Genomic DNA, 21,453 nt, shown 5'->3' on the forward strand with positions numbered 1-21,453 from the left:
ACATGTTTTTAAATACGGGAAAGGGATTTATTGCTCCGCTGACTGTTAGTGCAGAAGGCGTGTGCCCTTACGTCACCCACTATGACGTGTCACACTATTTCAACACGAAGCCACTTCCTTTTAGATAATAGAAAAATCTGCTTTCACTGGAAGGATGTGGACATACTGAGCTGAACTAGTTCAGAAGTCACTCGGCACCCATCATTATGCAGTAGCAGGTTCAGACTTGAAGGCCTTTGTTCAACTGTTTTCGGGTTGGGTTTTGTTTTGACTGGCTGCAAACTATGGATTGAAATCAGTGCTGCTACAGTGTGTTTTTATTCAGATAAGGAGGTCTTGCTATGAACAGGTATGAGTTTTCGGTCATCAAGGAGACTGCATCTGAACAGGTAAGACTTTAAATGCAGTTTGTGCTAAGTTGGTTGTTGATTTGCTTTTCAGGCAAATTCTTTGAACAGCTGTGCAAATAGGCTAAATACCTAGGTTTGAGACTGTCCTGTTGTGTAGTGTGTTTGTAGTTTAGATTCATTCTGCACTTTTATGTTGCATGTTTTTGTCCTGTGAAAGGTCTAATGATGTCTTACACTTTGTAGCCTAGAAATGGCCATTATTGGATTTGACTTGGGCTAGTATGTTTTGACATGGGCTTGAATGTTTCATGCTTTCATCTACACCATAGCAGGCTCATCACGTGGTGTGTGTGTGTCTAGAAGGCCAGCATCCCGGAGCTGCCTCTTCACTGTTGACGTTGAGCCCCATGTTTTGCGGGTACTATTTAATTAAGCTGCCAGTTGTGGACTTGTCTGTTTCTCAAACTAGACACACTAATGTACTTGTCGTCTTGCTGAGTAGTGCAACGGGGACTCCCACTCTTTCCATTCTGGTTAGAGCCAGTTTACACTGTTCTGTGAAGGGCAATTTCTTGTATGGAATAGCCTTCATTTCTCAGAACAAGAATAGACTGACGAGTTTCAGAACAAAGTTCTTTGTTTCTGGCCATTCTGAGCCTGTAATCGAACCCACAAATGCTCCAGATACTCAACTAGTCTAAAGAAGGCCTGTTTTATTGCTTATTTAATCAGAACAACAGTTCAGCTGTGCTAACATAATTGCAAAAGGGTTTTCTAATGATCAATTAGCCTTCTAAAATGATAGACTTGGATTAGCTAACACAATGTGCCATTGGAACACAGGAGTGATGGTTGCTGATAATGGGCCTATGTAGATATTCCATAAAAAAATTGGCCGTTTCCAGCTACAATAGTCATTTACAACCTTAACAATGTCTACACTGTATTTCTTATCAATTTGATGTTATTTTAATGGACAGAGAATGTGACTTTTTTTCAAAAACAAGGACATTTCTAAGTGACCCCAAACTTTTGAATGGTAGTGTACATGTGATGAGCCTAAATGTAAGTTAATCGCCAAGAAAGCATGTGGTTTACTATCTGTTTACAGCCTTGTCACAGGATGCGTTGATGCAGTTTTTTACAGTCACTATATAAGGCAGATTACTCAAATGGTCACCTTTTCTGTGAATCATAGAGAAGCCTTTGTCCTCCAACTGTCCATTTTTCATTGATCCTTTATTGCAGTTAACCTAGTCAAGAGTTGAGGAAATGTACTCCGTTTGCAGCGAGTCCACACAAACTACCATTTACATACTACTCTATTCCACTTATTAGACCAGACCTCTATCCATTATTTTAACATTTTTATTTCATCTTTATTTAACCAGGTAGGCCAGTTAAGAACAAGTTCTCATTTAGAACTGTGACCTGGCCAAGATAAAGCAAAGCAGTGCGACACAAAAAATACAGAGTTACACATGGAATAAACAAACGCACAGTCAATAACACAATAATTATACACGGTGACAAGTGTCAGCAAGACAAAATAATGGGTTTTCACTCCTTTTGCAATTTTGATTGTATCGCAGGGGCTGAAATGTGACGGTGGTTGGACTTTGAGCCAGTGGTGATATACATATCCATCTGAATGGTGTGTACTTAAGGCAGCCCTCTGAAAGCATTAGGCTACACGGCGTGTTTGGAAAGCAGTGCTTCATTATTTACGTGATATTCGAAACGTGGTTCGCCATTGGCCGAGTCTATAAATCCAAACATTTTATTTATTGTCTCCATCTCCTCAAACTTCAGTGGCCGTAAGAATGATGGGTGTTTCGGTTGATCTGTTTTTGCCCTGTCAATGAACCCTTCTCGTCCCCTCTTCCTCTCTTCCAGCTACCCGGTGGAGAGTGGGGGACTATTGGTGAAGAAGGAGAGCAAGAAGGTGAATACCAGGAAAGCCTTCAGTCTGGAGGAGGCCCAACTGGAGCTCCAGCAGAACAGAAACCTCACCAGACAAGCCCCCGTCAGGTAACCACACAGACGCACTGTGCAACCGTAGGCTGCATTTACACTAGCAGCCTAATTCAGATATTTTGCCCAATTATTGGAAAAAGGATATCAAATGGGCTGCCTGTGTAAACGCAGCCATACAGATTTAAAAATTTACCATAGATGCTTAAACACACTTAAGGCTTCTGTGTTTGACTGTTAGTATCTGTCAAGAATTCGCTAAACCCACAGACTTCACGTAACGTCATACTGATGCTTTGTCTTCCAAAGGTCTCAGACGTTCGACGCGGATAGAAGTTTTGAGAAGACTGACGGCAGTGGTTCACAAAGTGTACGTTCACGCGTACACTTTTTTTTTTTTCCTTGTTTATGAATATTACGTAAATAATGAAGCACTGCTTTCTCAAACCACTGTCACATTTCAGTTTTAGTCATGCTTTTTTTCTTCTGTTCAACAGAGTTTTATAAAGCACAACAAAACATTCCACAAGCTGTTTCCTGACATTCCGGAGAGTGAAGACTTGCTACATGGTAAGTGACGTTTGGAATATTATTGGTGAAATACTCATGTCATGGAAACAGCTATTCATGCTTCTCAGTCAAATCACATACCTGACCTGTGACCTATTGTAAGCTAATCGTTAAAACGATAGCATGGTTCGGCGACGCTGCGGCACGTGTTGCCCACAACTATATCTGGCAGCCTTTTCGGCCATCACCGTCAGACCGACAGCCTGTGCTTGCTGTGTCATCACGCTGCAAGGCCTTAAGTAACTAACATGCTCATGTCCTCCCTTTCTCCCCAGCCTACATCTGTGCCCTGCAGAAGGAGGTGCCCTACCACGGCAGGCTCTATGTCACTGAGCACCACGCGTGCTTCCACTCTTCCGTGCTACTCAAGGACACCAAGGTAAGCAAACCTGACCCCTTGATTGGCGACTAGGCTTTTCAGTTGAAAACATGTTTTGAACTTGGTCCTACTTGTGAATAGATGGTTTGGCTATCGTAGCTAACGGAGAAATGTATTCCTGTACCTCTGCTTTCTTTCCCAATTATGTGTTAAGTTGAGCACACAGTTTATTAGGTTTGGGCAATACCCCGTGTATGGTATTTTTTTTTTTTAAACGGACAGATTTTTTTTGTTAATACCTGTTAGGGTCACCCCTGCACTGCGTGGCCTGTAGGGGTATGGTATGGAAACCTGGATACTGCCCAACCCTACAGTTTCTTAATATGCATTTTACTTAGTACATCTACTGACTTGATTATTGTTTGAAAAGCCTTTTTCTTAGTGTAATGTGAAGGTCTGTTGCTCCTCTGTGTGTTTCTGCAGTTGGTTATCCCGGTGACCAGCGTGCACATTGTGAAGAAGCAGAACACCGCCCTGCTGGTGCCCAACGCCCTGTCTATCCGCACCATCGAGGGGGAAAAGGTCAGGGGTCACTTGCTCACCTATCACATTGACAATGCCATCCCTTTAATCAAATGATAAGATCTACACTGGTGGTTGTATTATCAATCTTCAATAGAGGGCAACCGATGAGTTGCATAACACCCATTGACCTCTGATATATACAATTTTAATCTGTTCAATAACTGGGCTCATTTTAAGGGCAAAGGTTTGCAACCTTGTACTTTCCAGTTTGACGAAAGGGCATCCGAGCTGAAATGTCTCTCTCTCGCTCCTGTGTGCATTTTTAGTACCTGTTTGTGTCTTTGCGGAACCGAGAGGCGTGCTACAAGCTCCTGCGGTCCGTTTGTTCTCGACTGGAGGATGGAAGTGCCAACAGCAGCCCCTTATTCTCTTCTACGGACAATAGCTTTGATCAGGGCAAGCTAGTGGTGAGTTAGAATCACTAGTATTTGTCTTCCTAAAGTTCAATTTTTTTTTTTTATCCCTGAGTGAAAATACTGCAGATACGACAACAGCCCTTCATAACCTAACGTTACTGCCTCATATTCTACTGTAGATGTTTTGCCCTCCATTTTTAAGCTGGTTTTAACCCAGTCTTTTTCAATCTCCCCAGAACTCCAGTCAGTCCAGTCTAGACCAGCTGGACGGGTCAGACCCCAAGCTATTCCTTGACTCGCCCCCACCCAACCCACACACAGGTGAGTGAACCTAACTGGAATAGTAGTCTGGAAGAAGATCAACCTTTAGTCTGGAGGTACTACTCTGGACTAGTACTTTTTAACTCTGCGTTGTTGGGAAAGGGCTCGTAAAGTAAGCATTTCACTGTAAAGTCTACACCTGTTGTATTCACTACATGCGATAAATCAAATTGTATTTTTATTGTGGGCCGGTTTCCTGGACACAGTAAGCCTAGTCCTAGATTAAAAAATCCCTTTCAAGGGAGAATTTCCTTTTGAGCGTTAATCTTAAGCCCTATGTTCAACCTCTCCTGTAAGTCCCTAATGTGTAGACTGATACAGTTTTACATGTGAGTGTTCTCTCCTAATGAATGGTGTATTGTCTAGGTTAAAGGGATATGGTGCGTTCAACCTACCCTGAAAGTACCCCCATTGTGTAGACTAACACAATTTTAGTCGGCTACGCGTGACCGTTATCTGTTGCCTGTGTACGTGCCTGACCTCCACATGCAAAGTCCAAGGTAATGTTTTTTTAGAGTGACTAATGTGTATGTTATTTCTCCTACTCTTCAGACCTAGTGCCTCAAGGGAGCAGCTCCAGCCATAGGAGCACGCATACGCAGCAGAGTGACGGCTCCTTAGAGAACGTCTCAGGTAAACACACACACACAACGTAGGCCTACGCGCCTGGTTGTCTCCTTTTCCCACTCGAACAGAAACACACGTGACCGTACAAAAATAAGCTTTATCACAGCAAGCCACTGACGAGCAAGTCGTTTCACAGTTAGTCATGTGGGAATGCATGATTTTTATTTGGCGATGGAAAATGCATATAAAGCTGCCCATTACACCCATGCGCCCAACTCCGTCTCTTTCCCTCTCTCCTTGGCCAGGTGGCTCGTGGGTGTGGAGTGTGACGGAGAAAGCCCGCTCCCTTCTCATCCACAGAGAGACCAGCAGCCTCAACACGCTCCTCTTCATCTACCTAATACTGTAAGTGACCTCTAACCTCTCCACACTCATTTACCGAATCCTACTTCCTATCTCTACACTTACTCTGTATTTGCTCAGTTTAATTTGCATAATAAAAAGCCCCATCAAAATCTGTCAGTTTAAGCAAGAGATGTCAATTTCTTTTGCATTGGATGCGTCTCAATCCACCGCATCCGCTTATGTTCCGCATCTGCAGTGAAAGGTGACAGAGCTAGAACGGTGTTTGTCAGACCATGAGACATCCCAAAAAATCGTTCTCACAAAATCGGCTGTAGCAGTTCAAACGTTTACGATGGGGTTGTTGTCAGGGCTCTGTGCAGGCCAGTAAAGGTCTTCCACACCGATCTCGACAAACCACTTCTGTACGGACATCGTTTTGTGCACGGGGACATTGCCATGATGAAACAGGAAAGGGCCTTCCCCAAGCTGTAAGCACAGAATTGTCTAGAATATGCTGTAGCGTTAAGATTTCCCTTCACTGGAACTAAGAGGCCTAGCCCGAACCATGAAAAACATGCCCAGACCATTATTCCTTCACCAAACTTTACAATTTGCACTATGCAAAGCGTGATTCATCACTCCAGAGAATGTGTTTCCACTGCTCCAGAGTCCAATGGCGATGAGCTTTACACCACTCCAGCAACCCTTGGCATTGCTCATGAGGATCTTAGGCTTGTGTGCAGCTGCTCGACCATGGAAACATGAAACATTTCATGAAGCTCCCGACGAACAGCTGATGTTGCTTCCAGAGGCAGTTTGGAACTCTGTAATGAGAGTTGCAACCGAGGACAGAGGATTTTTAATGCGTCAATACTCGACGTTCTGTGAGCTGAGCCGTTGTTTCTCCTAGACTTTTCAACTTAAGCACTTTAGCACTTACAGTTGACCGGGGGTCAGCTCTAGTAGGACAGAAATTTGACGAACTGACTTGTTGGTAAGGTGGCATCCTATGATGGTGCCATGTTAAATCACTGAGCTCTTCAGTAAGGCCATTCTACTGCCAATGGTTGTCTATGGAGATGGCTGTGTGCCAGATTTTTTTTTTTTTAAACACCTGTCCGCACGGGTGTGGCTGAAATAGACGGATCTACTAATTTGAAGGGGTGTCCACATACTTTTGTGTGTATATAAGGAGACAGATTAGTGCCAAAGGGTTAAATAGTTTAAAATATATTTAAAAATCCTGATCTTCTATCTGTAAGATATAGATATATGAATGAATGACAAACTTCCTTAGAATGTTTTGGGGATTCTGTTCCATTTAGTGATTTGTTATTCAATGCGTTTCTAGGCTTATGCTCTGCAGGTAGAGATGAAACCGTATGAACATTTCATATCAGGGTATTGTTAAAATGTGTTGGAAATGATCAAAAAGTACTCACACACACATTGAAATCATTTCACCAAGTTTTATATTTGAAAACCAACAAACGTAAAATTAGCAGCACTATGCATTTTTTGTGTGCATAAACATGAACAATTAAAGATGGCACCATGTGGCCATGAGGTAAAAGTTTCCCCGGTGCAGGTTTAAATAAACACAACCTTTTTTTAAAGTAAGCAAATCAAATAAATAAACAAAATTAGCAGCACTCACTTTTGATAAAGGTTGCCATGCCTCACGACAGCCTCAGAAAGCCTGGCCTCTCAATTTGAAATGGCATCATGTCCTTTGCAATGTAATATGAAAGGGCTGCACTGAGGTCTTGAGCATTTTTGGATGCGGGTGCATAAGCAGCCTGCCTTTTTTAAGCGCTTGCTCGAGTGTCTGTCATAACTGTAGACGATGAAGGGACCAGTAGCATCACTGGGTTTACCTGCTGCACGCCCACTCTAAACAAGGGAACAGCAAATGTATTATTGGTGTTACATTATAATTATTATTATTTCACTTACACACACACACAATCTTCTGTGTTGCATTTGAGTATATGCAATGATCCCATGCGCAATTTACATAAATACAATGAGTATTTATACAGGAGGCTTGTATAGGAGTCTATAGTGTTTCTCCTGTTGGAGCACTTACAACCAAGTCGACGTCTGACTGATTCTTTTTTTAAATGAACAAAATATGTTGGTTGGGTGACTAAACTACAACGTGTTATCATGTGCAATGGGAGAATAGTCTGCAGACACGACGCAAACAACGTGTAGTGTTTTTAGAAGAGTAGGTAACACTGAAAGCTTGTTTACATTATTGACAAGCTAAGCGGCAAGTTGGCTAGACAATGACCCCCCCCCCCATTCTGAAGTCTCCACATCATGCATTGAGATAAAAGTGAACTTACCTTGCATTCGCTATAAAGTAGTGGGTGGTGGTCACGAAGATGACTCAAGATTTGAAGTGTTACCCCCTTTCGCAGCAATATTTATTTTTGCATGCTCTGCAGACAGGGTGACCATCTTCGATTTTAAGTTTCCCTCAGCACTCTTGTAAAATCCAAAATACGACCACACTTCAGATTTGGTTCTCTTAGAAGACATAAAAATCTCCTGAGCGCTGTCACTACCTTCTGCCATGTTTTCAAACAAAACAAAACCCACGTTGCATGCTGCGTCTGCGTCCGACTGTTGCAAACTTTGATGCGGGACAATATTTACCGTGAGTTTTAATTTAAGCTGCATATGCGGGTGTGACTAAACATTGTTTGTGTTTAGGGTGGTACTACTGCTGCTATCATCCGGGTACATCGGCCTCCGTATCGTGGCTCTGGAGGAGCAGTTGACCTCTCTGGGCGCCCTCCCTGAATTCTCCCCACAGAGCAGGTATGACAACCCCACAACAACCATAATGCAACCTCCACATAACAGGTCACAACCGCGGGACAACCAGCAACCATGTCACGTCTCAAGCAAGCCTTGTCCACAATTGCTTAATTTAAACTCATCCTTGATGTATGAACATAAGCACAACAACCATTTTCATTGCATGCCAACAGATCCTGATGGATTTTAGCCCTCTAAATATCTTTGCTCATGGCAGGACAGCTATATTCAGAGGAGTTGGCTAAACCATATACAGATCTTGGACCAGGCTTCTGCACGTTGGAAGACATGCCTCATCTGTGTGACTGTTCTATACAGGCGTAACTGAGATATCTGATTATTTTAAGATGTCAGTTACGATATTTTGTAGTTATGCAAATTGCCTCTCCCTCCCTTTCAGAGCTGTGACTTTCAAATTCCCATAAGAGGTGCAGCTCAGCTGACTAGAAGCCAAATATCTTTGTATCGCGTGGGGTGTATTGTGTGTGTTCAAACCTTTCTTGAAGTATACTCAATGGCCTCCTTTCTCTTTTTTTAGGTACAAAGACACAACCATGATTGGCCAGAGGAGAGAGTGACTCATATTTGGAGGACGTGACAATATAGCGCCAACTGGAGCTATCGTGTTGAAGATATTCTGTCCTATAAGAACTAGGAGCAATTTTGAAAGTGTTCCAGAGTTGGCTCGTCGTCCTCTTGCATATAGGACTTTTGGAGCACCTCCCTGTATGAGTTCAAACACAGACAGGTAAACTCAAAGGGCTATATTTAAGCGAGCTAGACCCAGGCCAGCCACAACTCGCAGCAAGCGGAGCCAAGCCAACACATATGCACACAAATGAGCTGCTGTGTGACTTGGAACCAAAGCCAACTCTCAAACAGAATAAACTGAAGGGAGGCGGTAGTCAACTCCATCTGCTCTCAGATCATATTGACGAAGCAATTTTCTCTGATTTCCAAGAGAACTCTGAAACGTGCGTGTGCGCTTCCAATCTGTATTCTCTTTATGAGCATGTGGTCTGTGCAGACTAGTCAAATTGAGTGTAGTCCTACGTTTTGCTGCTTCTTTTTCTTTTTTTAACACCTACCGTAAGGTACAAGTGCTATGCAGAACCAAAGATGCACGTCTTTGGCATGAGTACACAGAGATTAATTTTATTCTTTACCTCCCATCTCAGCATTTCATCACGGTGTTAAGTCTACCTGTATTTAATCTTTCACTACTAAGCCATCTGCGGGTACTCTTGAATGATTCTCCTGGTAATCAGCCATAATGATAACAATGAATTATCTTGTCTTCCACGGATCAGCCAGCCGAGCAGCCATTTTAAGCTTATCTCCTGAAGGTCTCTCCTCTCTTTTAAAGATCAGCAGTATTTAGCCTGGCATTCGCATGATTTAAACCAGTTTTAATGATCAATGCTTTTGGAGGCCACTCCCTCCAGTCTCACTGGATGTATGCATCTTCAATGCACAAAAAAAAGTACGATCAGGTTGAGTGTTGTCGCGTTTGTAGCCGTAGAAATGTTCAACTTTTTTTATTTTATTATTACTTTGATCATCAAAGTAGTTTTTGATTTACCAATACTATTCTTGTTCAGATTAATATCTGATGACTTCTGTACTGTATAGAATGAACTGATGTTGTGTAAAAGCAAAGAATCAAACCTCTGTTCTCAACAGGCCTGTCAATGACTAAACGCTTGTTCCTACCGGTTCGGCTGTTTCAGGACTGTTCATTGGCTATTTAGATTAAGAAGCGCCATAATGTATTGTATATTATTGCATGTATCTGGAACATCAGATACTTGACTGATATATTATGCACACTTTAATCAAGCGATGTTACGGAGGTCCTATTTCCAACGAAGGAATTAAATGTGGTCGAGAATTTATTTCTATATGCAAAAAAACATGCAGGCAAAAAGATGTATTGGCAAACCTGTTTTTAAATATTTTTTATTATTTGTTTTAAAAAATAAAGCAAAAAGAATGGCTCGTGAGCGAGCAAGCGCACTTTAAAAGTTGGGAACCTGTCAATCCAAAGACATCACATTTGACAGATGGTGGGGAAGCAGGTGTTTGTTCTTTATTTTATGGCGCTAAGGCCTTTTGTTCTTCTCAGGGGTGGGGGCAACCTGCCACAGTTTCAGGTTCCCTGCTTTTCTTTCGCCATTTACTTTGTCCATCGGAGCGATACTCTCTACTTTTCATTGAGCATCACTTTGTAACTTTGCAATATGTCAGTCTCTGATTTGTTTGAACTTCTCTCGTGACATGGGATGATTGGTCGAAAAACATGAAAGAATATCCATTAAATTGAAAAACTCTCTATTGACGAGGCATTAAATGCGTTGAAGTGACATCTTATGTCCTAATGATTGGGTAGTTGTAGTCAGGTGTTGGGCTCAACTACATGCCATAAAGCAGTACTGTCAGTTCCTGTACTTCCCCACCAGGAGACAGCACACTTCTTCAAACGGATACAATGCAAGAATCTCAATGAAGAGTGCAGTATGTGTGGTTTTGCACTATTGAAGTGGTGTAAATTATTGTAATGTCCTTAATTCTATGGTCATATGTATTTATTTGCATTCTGTGTAATTCAAAGTATTTGTCTCTGTGAGATTTTGTTTTGGTATTGTTAAACAAATAAATCAAATGTTGCACAGAGTACTTTTTTATAAGAAGTTACATGCATATCATATTCATGGGAGCAACCTTTTCTGGCCTGGAAATGTAGCAAAGTATTTGAAGGCTCCTGTGTTCCCTTTCTGTTCATAGTCGCACCACTCCAATATCGCCTTTACACATTACTAAAGCACCACTGAGGTGAGTGAAGTACTTGTGGCAGAAAATTATTTAGTTTTGTCATCTATTCAATGTTTGTTATAAACTCAGCAAAAAATAAACGTACTCACTGTCAACTGTGTTCATTTTCAGCAAACTTAACGTGTAAATATTTGTATGAGCATAAGATTCAACAACAGACATGTTACTAACAGAAATTGAATAATGTGTCCCTGAACAAAGAGGTGTGCACAATCAAAAGTAACTGAGTATCTGGTGTGGCCACCAGCTGCATTAAGTACTGCAGTGCATCTCCTTATGGGCTGCACCAGATTGCCAGTTCTTGCTGTGAGATGTTACCCCACTCTTCCACCAAGGCACCAGCAAGTTCCTGGACATTTCTGGGGGGGAATGGCCCTAACCCTCCAATCCAACAGGTCCCAGATGTGCTCAATGGGATTGTGATCCGGGCTCTTCGCTGGATATACCGATCCTGTGCAGGTGTTACACGTGGTCTGACACTGCCAGGATGATCAGCTGTCCGTCCTGTCTCCCTGTAGCGCTGTCTTAGGCCTCTCACAATACGGACGATGCAATTTATTACCCTGGCCACATCTGCAGTTCTCATGCCTCCTTGCAGCATGCCTAAGGCACGTTCACGCAGATGAGCGGGGACCCTGGGCATCTTTCTTTTGGTGTTTTTCATAGTCAGTAGAAAGGCGTCTAGTGTCCTAAGTTTTCATAACTGTGACCTTAATTGCCTACTGTCTGTAAGTTGTTGGTGTCTTAACGACCGTTCCAAAGGTGCATGTTTATTGTTCATTGAACAAGCATGGGAAACAGTGTTTTTAAACACTTTACAATGAAGATCTGTGAAGTTATTGTATTTTTACGAATTATCTTTGAAAGACAGGGTCTTGAAAAGGGGACTTTTTTCTTCTTATGGATGTCACTCTGTGACCTAGAAGGTGAATTCATTGTCCATTTACCCGGAAAACAGATAAAAAGATATGTATAAGCAATGAAGGAAAGAGATCAGGCCACAGTCAAATATTCCTATTTATTCTGTTCAGTAGATTTTTCCAAAGGACACCGGTAGTTTCCCTTGTGGTCACATTGCTATCAATGATAATGCTAAAGACTAGAGGTTGATCGTTATGTTTTGTGCAAGTAAAAGATGTGCTCCATTTAGCTTTCTTGAATGTTAGGAGGAGGTGGTTCGGAAATGTTCTTCTGGTAGGCACAGAGTTGGAACACACCTGAAAGATCAAGTAACAATGAAATGGATGAGTCACAACATGGAATAGTTTCAAAGAGCCTGTGCTGAGAGGGACTTCTTTTAAAGTCTGAATTTGGACAGCCTGAAAAGCTAGTTGCAACCCAGCTAACCCATGGGACCTAGACACAATATCTACAGCACTGTCCGTTGGTGGCAGAAGTTGGATTCATCCGAACCACAGAAGATGTACAGTATGTACGTTGAAGGATCGTGAGTGTTGCTAATCAATGGATTGCAGCTGATCCTAACCCCACTACAACAGTAACACCAGATTGTACAGTACCAGTCAAACGTTTGGAAATCTACTCATTCAAGTTTTTTTTTTTTTATAGAGAAAAATGTAAAAAATAAATATTTTTCTACATAATAGAAGACATCAAAACTATGAAATGACACACATGGAATCATGTAGTAACCAAAAAAGTGTTAAAACAATTCTTCAAAGTCATCACCCTTTGCCTTGTTGACAGATTTACACACTTGGCATTCTCTCAACCAGCTTGTATATTGTAATGTAGCTGATGTAAAAAAAAAAACATCTTAAACACAAAGGGATAGTTTGAGATTAAAGTTCAATGAACTCATGGATACCATTTTTCTGGCTGAGTGCAGTTTGAAGGTAGTTTCTGGAGCCACTGTTAACTAGCATTGGTGCAATGACGAAGTCTATAGGAGCAGCTACTGGAAGCTACCTTCAACATCCTTCAAACTGCACGCATTCTGGATAAGTAGAAAAAAGTGCTTAACCCCCTAGAGTCTGTGTCTGCGGTTCTGAGAAATCCAATTTGCATAATAACAAAGATATCCACATCAAAATCCAGCAGTTTAAGCTAGAGATTTATTTCTTGTTTTTGCATGGGCTGCGTCTCAATCCACTGCATCCGCCGACGTCGCCCTCCACATCTGCGGTGAAATGTGGCAGAGCTAGAGCTGTGTTGTCAGACCATGAGACGTCCCGAAAATCGGGCTTCTCACGAACGTCTGGACGGTGTGGCCCACAAACTATTATGACCCCTATATGGAAAGGTGAGACTTTCACGAACACGGGACTCTTCTAAGTTCGTACATCCCATCTGCAACATCTGTCTGTAGCGTCTGAACCATTTGGGCTACACACTAACACATACTTATCGGTTGTTTTGCCCTAGGAAGAGATAGACGGTACCAGATAAAAAAAAACTTTATGGAAGTATATATGAATATAGTTTTGTGCCTAAAATAAAGGGTAAATGCATGTAAATTACAGAAAAAAATCCTGATCTTATATCTCAGATCTAGAACAAACTTCCTTTAAAATGTTTTTGGGGACCATCTGATTATGCATGTACAAAGCTGTTATTCAATGCATTGCTCAGTAGTGTAAAATTTACTTAAGTTGTTTGGGGGTATTTGTACATTACTTTACCATTTATATTTTTTGACAACTTTTACTTCCTGACACCCAAAAGTACTTGTTGCATTTCGAATGCTTAGCAGGACATAAATGGTCCAATTCACGCACAATTCACACATGTCCCTGGTCATCCCTAATGCCTCTGATCTTGCAGACCCTCTAAACACATGATTTGTTTGTAAATTATGTCTGAGTGTTGGAGTGTGCCCCTGGTATCCATAAAAAGTTAACAAGAAAATTGTGCAGTTTGGTTAATATAAAGAATTGGATGATTTATACTTTTATTTTTTGCAATTACATTTACGTTTGATACTTAAGTCTATTTAAAACAAATGACTTTTACTCAAGTGGTATTTTACTAGTGATTTTTACATTTACTTGTCATTTTATGTTAAGGTATCTTTACTTTTACTCATGTATGACAATTGGGTACTTTCTCCACCACTGGCGTTTCTATGGGCTAATAGCAGTAAGGCCAAATAAAATAAACAATTTGATAAGTTAAGGGGTCCTAAAACTCCAAATCAAATAGCTAAATGATTCTTGGTATGACCAACTTAAAACAATTCCATGTTAGCCCCCCACCCCGCTTAGACTCTAGAGGGTTTTAATCTCAAACTATCCCTTTAAAGACCAGAGGGTTTATTAGAGGAGTTTACCAGCAACGAACGTTAAGATGATGGCCACCCAACCTAAGATGTAGGACCAGGAGAAGCGCCAATCAAGGAAGCGCTTGCCAAAAAAGTTGACAGTCACGCCCGTGTAGATGGCCAGAGCTAACAGAGCAAGAAAACCTGAGGGATGAAAGAAAATGTGATGGGGCAAAAGAGAGAAACATGTCGATGTGGCCAAGACAGAAGTTTTTTTAAATAATGTTGATGTTTGTTCAAGTCTATACAATTTTGCAAAATGTAATTCCTGATTTATTATATATACAGTGGGGAGAACAAGTATTTGATACACTGCCGATTTTGCAGGTTTTCCTACTTACAAAGCATGTAGAGGTCTGTAATTTTTTATCATAGGTACACTCCAACTGCTGCAGTGTGTGCAAACCTGGTCAAGAACTACAGGAAACGTATGATCTCTGTAATTGCAAACAGGTTTCTGTACCAAATATTAAGTTCTGCTTTTCTGATGTATCAAATACTTATGTCATGCAATAAAATGCAAATTAATTACTTAAAAATCATACAATGTGATTTTCTGGATTTTTGTTTTAGATTCCGTCTCTCACAGTTGAAGTGTACCTATGATAAAAATTACAGACCTCTACATGCTTTGTAAGTAGGAAACACTGCCGATTTTGCAGGTTATCAAAGACTTGTTCTCCCCACTATATATTTTTTCCTGACTGGTCCGCTATCCCATACTTTCTACTTCCATTGTGTAAACTGGTGTCTTCTCCTTGAAGGAACTGGACAGATCAAGGCAAACCCCCTGTTGGCCTTCCATGCTTTCTCCTTTCCTGTCTTTTCACATAAGGGCCGGTATCCATAAAGCATCTGAGTAGGTGCTGATCTAGGATCAGGTCCCCCATGTCCATATAATGTTATTCATTGTGATCTAAAATCCAAAACAGATCCTATATCAGCACTCCTACTCTGCAACGCTTTATGAATATGGCCCCTGGTGTTTACCTGAGAGGAGCAGAGCGATGCCCCCCATCCGGACCCTCCTGCTCTTGGTGCCATTGGCGAAGGCACTCAGGCCCAGCACCACGCCAGCGAAGCAGCTCAGCACGGCCAGCAGCATGAAGGCCCTCGTCGCGTCCCAGAAGGCTGTGCAGAGAGGACAACGTCATATACAGTGCATTCGGAAAGTATTCAGACCCCTTGACATTCCACATTTTGTTACATTACAGCCTTATTCTAAAATATATATAATTATTTTCCTCATCCATCTACACACCCCATAATGACAAAGCAAAAACAGGTTTCTATTTTTAAGCAAAAAAACAAACATATATATATATATATATTACTTATTTACATAGGTATTCAGACCCTTTGCTATGAGACTTGAAATTGAGCTCTGGTGCATCCTGTTTCCATTGATCATCCTTGAGATGTTTCTACAACTTGGAGTCCACCTGTGGTAAATTCATTTGATTGTACATGATTTGGAAAGGCACACCTGTTTATATAAGGTCCCACAGTTGACAGTGCATGTCAGAGGAAAAACCAAGCCATGAGGTCGAAGGAATTGTCTGTAGAGCTCCGAGACAGGATTGTTGACGCACAGATCTAGGGTAGGGTACAAAAAACATTTCTGCAGCATTGAAGGTCCCCAAGAACATAGTGGCCCCCACCATTCTTAAATGGAAGAAGTTTGGAACCACTGTGACTCTTCCTAGAGCTGGCCGCCTGGCCAAACTGAGCAATCGGGGGAGAAGGACTTGGTCAGGGAGGTGAGCAAGAACCCGATGGTCACTGACAGAGCTCAAGAGTTCCTCTGTGGAGATGGGAGAACCTTCCAGAAGGACAACCATCTCTGTAATACTCCACCAATCAGGCATTTTATAGTAGAATGGCCAGACAGAAGCCACTGCTCAGTAAAAGGCACATGACAGCCCGCTTGGAGTTTGCCAATAGGCACCTAAAGGACTCTGACCATGAGAAACAAGATTCTCTGGTCTGATGAAACCGTCTGGAGGAAACCTGGCACCATCCCTATGGTGAAGCATGGTGGTGGCAGCATCCTGCTGTGGGGATGTTTTTCAGTGGCAGGGAGACTAGTCAGGATTGAGGGAAATATAAACGGAGCAAAGTACAGAGAGATCCTTGATGAAAACCTGCTCCAGAGCATTAAGGACCCCAGACTGGGGCGAAGGTTCACCTTTCAACAGGACAACAACCCCTAAGCACGCAGCCAAGACAATGCAGGAGTGGCTTTGGGACAAGTCTCAATGTCCTTGAGTTGCCCAGCCAGAGCCCGGACTTGAACCCGATCGAACATCTCTGGAGAAACCTGAAAATAGCTGTGCAGCGACGCTCCCCATCCAACCTGACAGAGCTTGAAAGGACCTGCAGAGAAGAATGGGAGAAACTCCTCAAATACATGTGTGCCAAGCTTGTAGCGTCATACCCAAGAAGCCTCGAGGCTGTAATCGCAGCTAAATGTGCTTCAACAAAGTACTGAGTAAAGGGTCTGATTATTATTTTTAATACATTCGCAAATTTCTAAACCTATTTTTGCTTTGTCATTATGGGGTATTGTGTGTAGACTGAGGGGGGAAACTATTTAATCTATTTTCTAATAAGGCTGTAAAGTAACAACGTGTAAAAAGCCAAGGGATCTGAATACTTTAGTATATTAGCATTGGTAAGAAATCTCCTTCGTAGCTATCAAAGTTTTTTATTTATAGGTTGGTATGTAGGCCAACATGTGTATTGTAGTTATGTGTGATTCAAAAAATCCAAATAGTTAGCAGTTTTATGTAACTATAATTTGACTCACCTTACAGTATCTCTATAGGCTATTCATAATCGTTATCGTTCAGGGTCAGTTTTAGTGGTTAGGCCAAAAACAGACTCTTGATCACAAGAGTTTAGGTTAAAAGGGTAGAAAAAAATACAAAATGACTTGTAGGTTCCTTACCTTGAAAGTAGTTTATGGGCCAAGAATAATTATGTATATTTAAGCAATAAGGCCTGAGGAGATGTGGTATATGGCCAATATACCATGGCAAAGGACTGTTCATAGGCACGAAGCAACGCGGAGTGCCTGGACATGGCACTTTGGCAATATACCACAAATTCCCGAGGTGCCTTATTGCTATTATAAACTGGTTTCCAACATAATTAGAGCAGTAAAAATAAATGTTTTGTCATACCCTTGATATGCGGTCTCATATTCCACATCTGTCAACCAATCAGCATTCAGGGCTCAAAACCACCCAGCTTATAAATAACCATAGCCACTATCTGCCTTAGCCACATTAGCATTGACAACAAAAAAGCACTGAGAATCAATGGACCCCAGGTAGCATGCTCTTATTTGCATGCCAAAATCCCTTCAAAGTAAGAAAAATTCATAGTGGATCCTAAATTATTAGTTAAAGGTAGATTGTACTACTCACCCACAGTGATGGTGTGGGCATGGCACTTGTGATTGATGCAAAACCTCCAGAGGCCCTGGTTGGCCGAGGCGCCTGAGTAGCGGTACTGCATCCAGAAGTCGGTTGCCGTGGAGACTATGAGGAGCACGAGGGCGGCCACACCACAGAGTGTGCCCCCTCCTGCTAAAGTGTACAGCATCAAGGAGAAGCCTGGGATAGCACAGTCCTCCTAAATGCACCGCAACTGTTTTGAGGTAAAAATGAAAAATAAATTAAGATTTGAAAGAGTTCATCACTATGTATCACTCTAACCAATACAAGCTTGAACAAAATCATCTCGAAGTGGAGGATAACATTTGTTACTTTTAAAAAGTGTACCATGTGTTGAGTTTTTACCACCTGTTTGTTGAACAGATCAGAAGGAAAGAACCACGATTCGAACTTATGGCATACATTGGATAGAAGACTGGGTGAGGAAGTAACAACAACAAAAATGCCGGGGGGGGGGGGGGGGGGGGGCACGGGTGGACATGTGTTGGGGTGAACATTACAATGATGGCATTGCAAACAGCCTTGAGCTCAATTTTACTGACATCCTTTCATAGGCGAAAGCAGTTTAGTCTAATCTGTGATTAGGCTTGAAGGAAGAACTGAAGGAAGGATGCATTTTTGAAGTTCAAGCAGGGCCTTCATTTGGAAGTCAACACTAACACCTTTAGGCTTCAGAGCGGACACATCAAGTTTTAATGGCATGTGGTTGTGACACCTACCCAAATATAAGCACACTAACAACAACTGCACTTCTAGTCACCATGCAAAGCGTCTTTGCAAAAAAGATTGCTCAAGTTAACTCCATTTCCAATCCATTAAAATGTCATTTAAACATTATTGAATGCATATTTCCACCTATCTGATCAAGAGCCACCAAGAACAAAAGCAAAAACCTGCACATTTTGCCAAACCAAACAAAGCACTTAACCAAAATGACTGCATGTCAATGAGAGTGCTGAACAGGCTGATTTCAAACCATTGTTTCCAACTAATTCCCCCAGCGCATCACAACTAATCTTCTAATGCTGAGCAATAGATCTGTCAGCATGTTGCTCTGTGACCAGCGTGATGGGGTACCATTACCCTTTCCAAACTACTGAGCCGAACCAAACCATCCACCATATGCTGCTTGGAACCCTGCTGGAAGGGCAATGTGAAAAGATCTGGTGTGAAGAAATATCCCAGCCGTTTGGGGCAGCACGATGGTGAAGAAATATCCAAGCCCTTCGGGGCAGCATGATGGTGAAGAAAGGGTACCATATTCCATAGTTGCCATTTCAATTCCTGCAGCAGCCTCAATGCATCCAAAGACCAAAAGCTCAATCAAATGTTAACTGGCCCATTTATACTCTAAATTATATTTGTTCTTTTGATTGAAATAACTTAAATAACAGACCAAAGATATAAAGTGAGTTTTCTCCAAAGAGCAGTTCCCTCGTATTCTTGTTGCTATAATGTGTTTTAGTATATAGTCCATTTATATCCATGTAAAAAAAAAGAGGAAAGTTTGCAGATACCTGTTGGTTGCTGTCTCTGTGCTGGGTGGTTTGCTGTCTGCGTGAGTCTATCCTTTTTAAACCCTCTACCCATGGCCCTCATTGTCTGCCTGTACAATAGAGGGAATGATCGAGTGCAACGTGAATGATGGTAATCCCTCTCTCTCTCTCTCGTTCACTCCCTCTCCATCCCTCTATCGCGCACCGTTACCCCGTTGCCTCCACTCTCTCCCTCTAAACTGTACACTTGCTTGCTCACTCCATCTGCATTTCTTACACCTTCACTCATGGCCTCTTCCTCCTTACCTATTCTGCCTTCCTCTTAGAGAGTGGCTGAGTTGCCCTGGCAGGCAGCCCTCGGCGTCGCGGAACTCTTTTGTGGATAGAGGGCCACAACACCACGCGGATTCAGCCATGCCAGAGCTGGGTTCACCATGTCCTTACCGCCATGGTGGGTAGTGGGTACCATCCAGGGTCAGCATGTCATGCTGTACAGTACATGGTCACTCACTGGTCCAGGGTCCAGCCCTATAGTAACACTGATTGATAGTTTCATATGGAATACTTTAACCTGGTGTGTTATAACAGGGCTGGATTGAACACTTGGAACAACTAGAAGCTCTTCGGGACCGGATTTGGCTAACCCTGCACTAGTCAGTGGTAACCCTCTGGTCACTAGGGTAGGTCTTGGAGGGCTCAACTGCCCCAACAGACAATGCAGAGAATATCCCAGTTAGAATTTGAATTGTGTTTATGCCTGCCATGGTCCATCACCTGCAGTTCTGCAGTAATGCTAGGATGCGGAGCAGCTCAGAGTATTGCAGATCTAAATGTAATGCATAAAATGGACTATATCATGTGGAGTAGAGAGTTGCGTACACCTTGTATTTCTATCTGCAGTGTTCTGAACATCAAGCCAAATTGAGTAAAACCGGGATTAAATCCGCTCACTGGTAACAGGCAATGTGGCTTTTAATAAAGGCAATGTCCAACCCGACATTAACTGTGAACGCAATCTCCGCGAATGCGGGAACATTGCCTTTAAGACCACAGTGACTGCGGTTGTATTGAATCCTGGCCTAATCATTGAACTGAGGAACACTTTTGTAGAGGGTACCATATTTCTACACGGAGCATGGCTAATAATATAGTATATTCTAAGAGTGAGATCAGAACATGCTGTCCATCCAGGGGCGCTGCACTGCTGCTTTATTTTGAATATATAGTTTATTTATTTGGCTTTTTAACAGCTTCTACCCCCAAGCCATAAAACTCTTGAACAGTTAAACAAATGGCTACCCGTACTATTTGCATTGTCCCCAACCCACCCCCCATTTTTACGCTGCTGCTACTCTGTTAATTATCCATACATAGTCACTTTACCTCCACTTACATGTACATATCACCGCAACTAACCCGTGCCCCCCTGCACATTGACTGCACCGGAACCTCCTGCATATAGCCTCGCTACTGTTATTATATTGTTGCTCCATAAGTTTTTCCCCCCCCTTGACTGCATTGTTGTTTAAGGGCTTGTAAGTAAGCATTTCACTGTAAGGTCTACCTGTTGTATTTGGCGCATGTGACAAATAACATGTGGTTTTGATTTAGTGGACTCAATGCGCAACCTATTCTGGTCCCACGTTGAAGCTCAAAGGGCTCTGAGAGGAGGCTGTTAACACAGAGGCAGAAGGGGCATCATATAAAGTCTTAATCCATTAAATACAATGATTACAAAATCAAAATATGTTTATCTACATCAAATATTCCCATTCAACACCATCAAAAGCCTTTTTGGCATCGAGAGAGAGAGCAATACTTGGAGAAGTTGTCCTGCATTAGGCTACTGTAGGTTGACCAGTCGTCTGGTCGAAATCTTTGTAGTATGAACCCAGACTGGTCCGGGTTAATGATAATACCCACTACCTTAGACAGTCTACTAGAAAGTACTTTAGCCAGCACCTTTTCATCACAGGGGAGGAGAGAAATTGGGTATTGTTGCCTGGAGCCAGAGGTTCTTTCCCGGTCTTAAAGCAATAATGACTATGTGCATTGAAGGAGGAAGTGTTGAAGACATGTCGGAGTCTTTGAACACCTCTAGGAAGATCTCCTGTAACTCAATGGGTTGTTCTAGCATTGCTTTGTCCTTTTCTGATAACTGAAGTCGT

At 42.1% G+C, this 21,453-nt stretch overlaps 2 protein-coding genes across 5 annotated transcripts in view; one reads left to right on the top strand and one right to left on the bottom strand.

Annotated features, from left to right (window-relative positions):
* The window catches only part of LOC109902265 (GRAM domain-containing protein 2B), a 36,824-nt gene extending 25,681 nt beyond the window's left edge, over positions 1 to 11,143 (top strand). For 3 of the 4 annotated variants that reach the window (XM_031786420.1, XM_020498498.2, XM_020498499.2), the window contains exons 2-12: positions 2,247 to 2,381; positions 2,634 to 2,694; positions 2,822 to 2,894; positions 3,170 to 3,273; positions 3,697 to 3,795; positions 4,065 to 4,205; positions 4,391 to 4,475; positions 5,028 to 5,108; positions 5,348 to 5,447; positions 8,109 to 8,216; positions 8,755 to 11,143. In XM_031786420.1, the coding sequence (XP_031642280.1) occupies positions 2,247 to 2,381; positions 2,634 to 2,694; positions 2,822 to 2,894; positions 3,170 to 3,273; positions 3,697 to 3,795; positions 4,065 to 4,205; positions 4,391 to 4,475; positions 5,028 to 5,108; positions 5,348 to 5,447; positions 8,109 to 8,216; positions 8,755 to 8,794 (1,027 nt within the window). In that variant the 3' untranslated portion in view covers positions 8,795 to 11,143. Of the gene's footprint in view, positions 1 to 51; positions 390 to 2,246; positions 2,382 to 2,633; positions 2,695 to 2,821; positions 2,895 to 3,169; positions 3,274 to 3,696; positions 3,796 to 4,064; positions 4,206 to 4,390; positions 4,476 to 5,027; positions 5,109 to 5,347; positions 5,448 to 8,108; positions 8,217 to 8,754 lie in introns of those variants that run through there. The other variant, XM_020498500.2, reaches the window with a different exon arrangement.
* Positions 11,144 to 12,047: 904 nt separating this feature from the next.
* LOC109901611 (lens fiber membrane intrinsic protein) lies at positions 12,048 to 19,416 on the bottom strand. The gene is made up of 5 exons (XM_020497615.2): positions 19,307 to 19,416; positions 17,760 to 17,982; positions 15,319 to 15,459; positions 14,338 to 14,472; positions 12,048 to 12,265 (listed from the first exon to the last, which is right to left on the bottom strand). Exons 2-5 carry the CDS (start codon positions 17,935 to 17,937, stop codon positions 12,195 to 12,197), a joined length of 525 nt encoding a protein of 174 aa, XP_020353204.1. The 5' UTR covers positions 17,938 to 17,982; positions 19,307 to 19,416; the 3' UTR covers positions 12,048 to 12,194.
* Positions 19,417 to 21,453: the final 2,037 nt, after the last annotated feature.

Source organism: Oncorhynchus kisutch, linkage group LG13, assembly GCF_002021735.2.
Source record: "Oncorhynchus kisutch isolate 150728-3 linkage group LG13, Okis_V2, whole genome shotgun sequence".
Classification (NCBI taxonomy): Eukaryota; Metazoa; Chordata; class Actinopteri; order Salmoniformes; family Salmonidae; genus Oncorhynchus; species Oncorhynchus kisutch.

Excerpts from the sequence above, each read along its gene's own strand:
- LOC109901611 (XM_020497615.2), bottom strand. The coding sequence starts at position 17,937 with ATGCTGTACACTTTAGCAGGAGGGGGCACACTCTGTGGTGTGGCCGCC. Across the intron at positions 15,460-17,759 it reads TGCCCACACCATCACTGTGG|CCTTCTGGGACGCGACGAGG; the intron begins GTGAGTAGTACA and ends CTCTCTGCACAG. Across the intron at positions 14,473-15,318 it reads CATCGCTCTGCTCCTCTCAG|GTTTTCTTGCTCTGTTAGCT; the intron begins GTAAACACCAGG and ends TTCATCCCTCAG.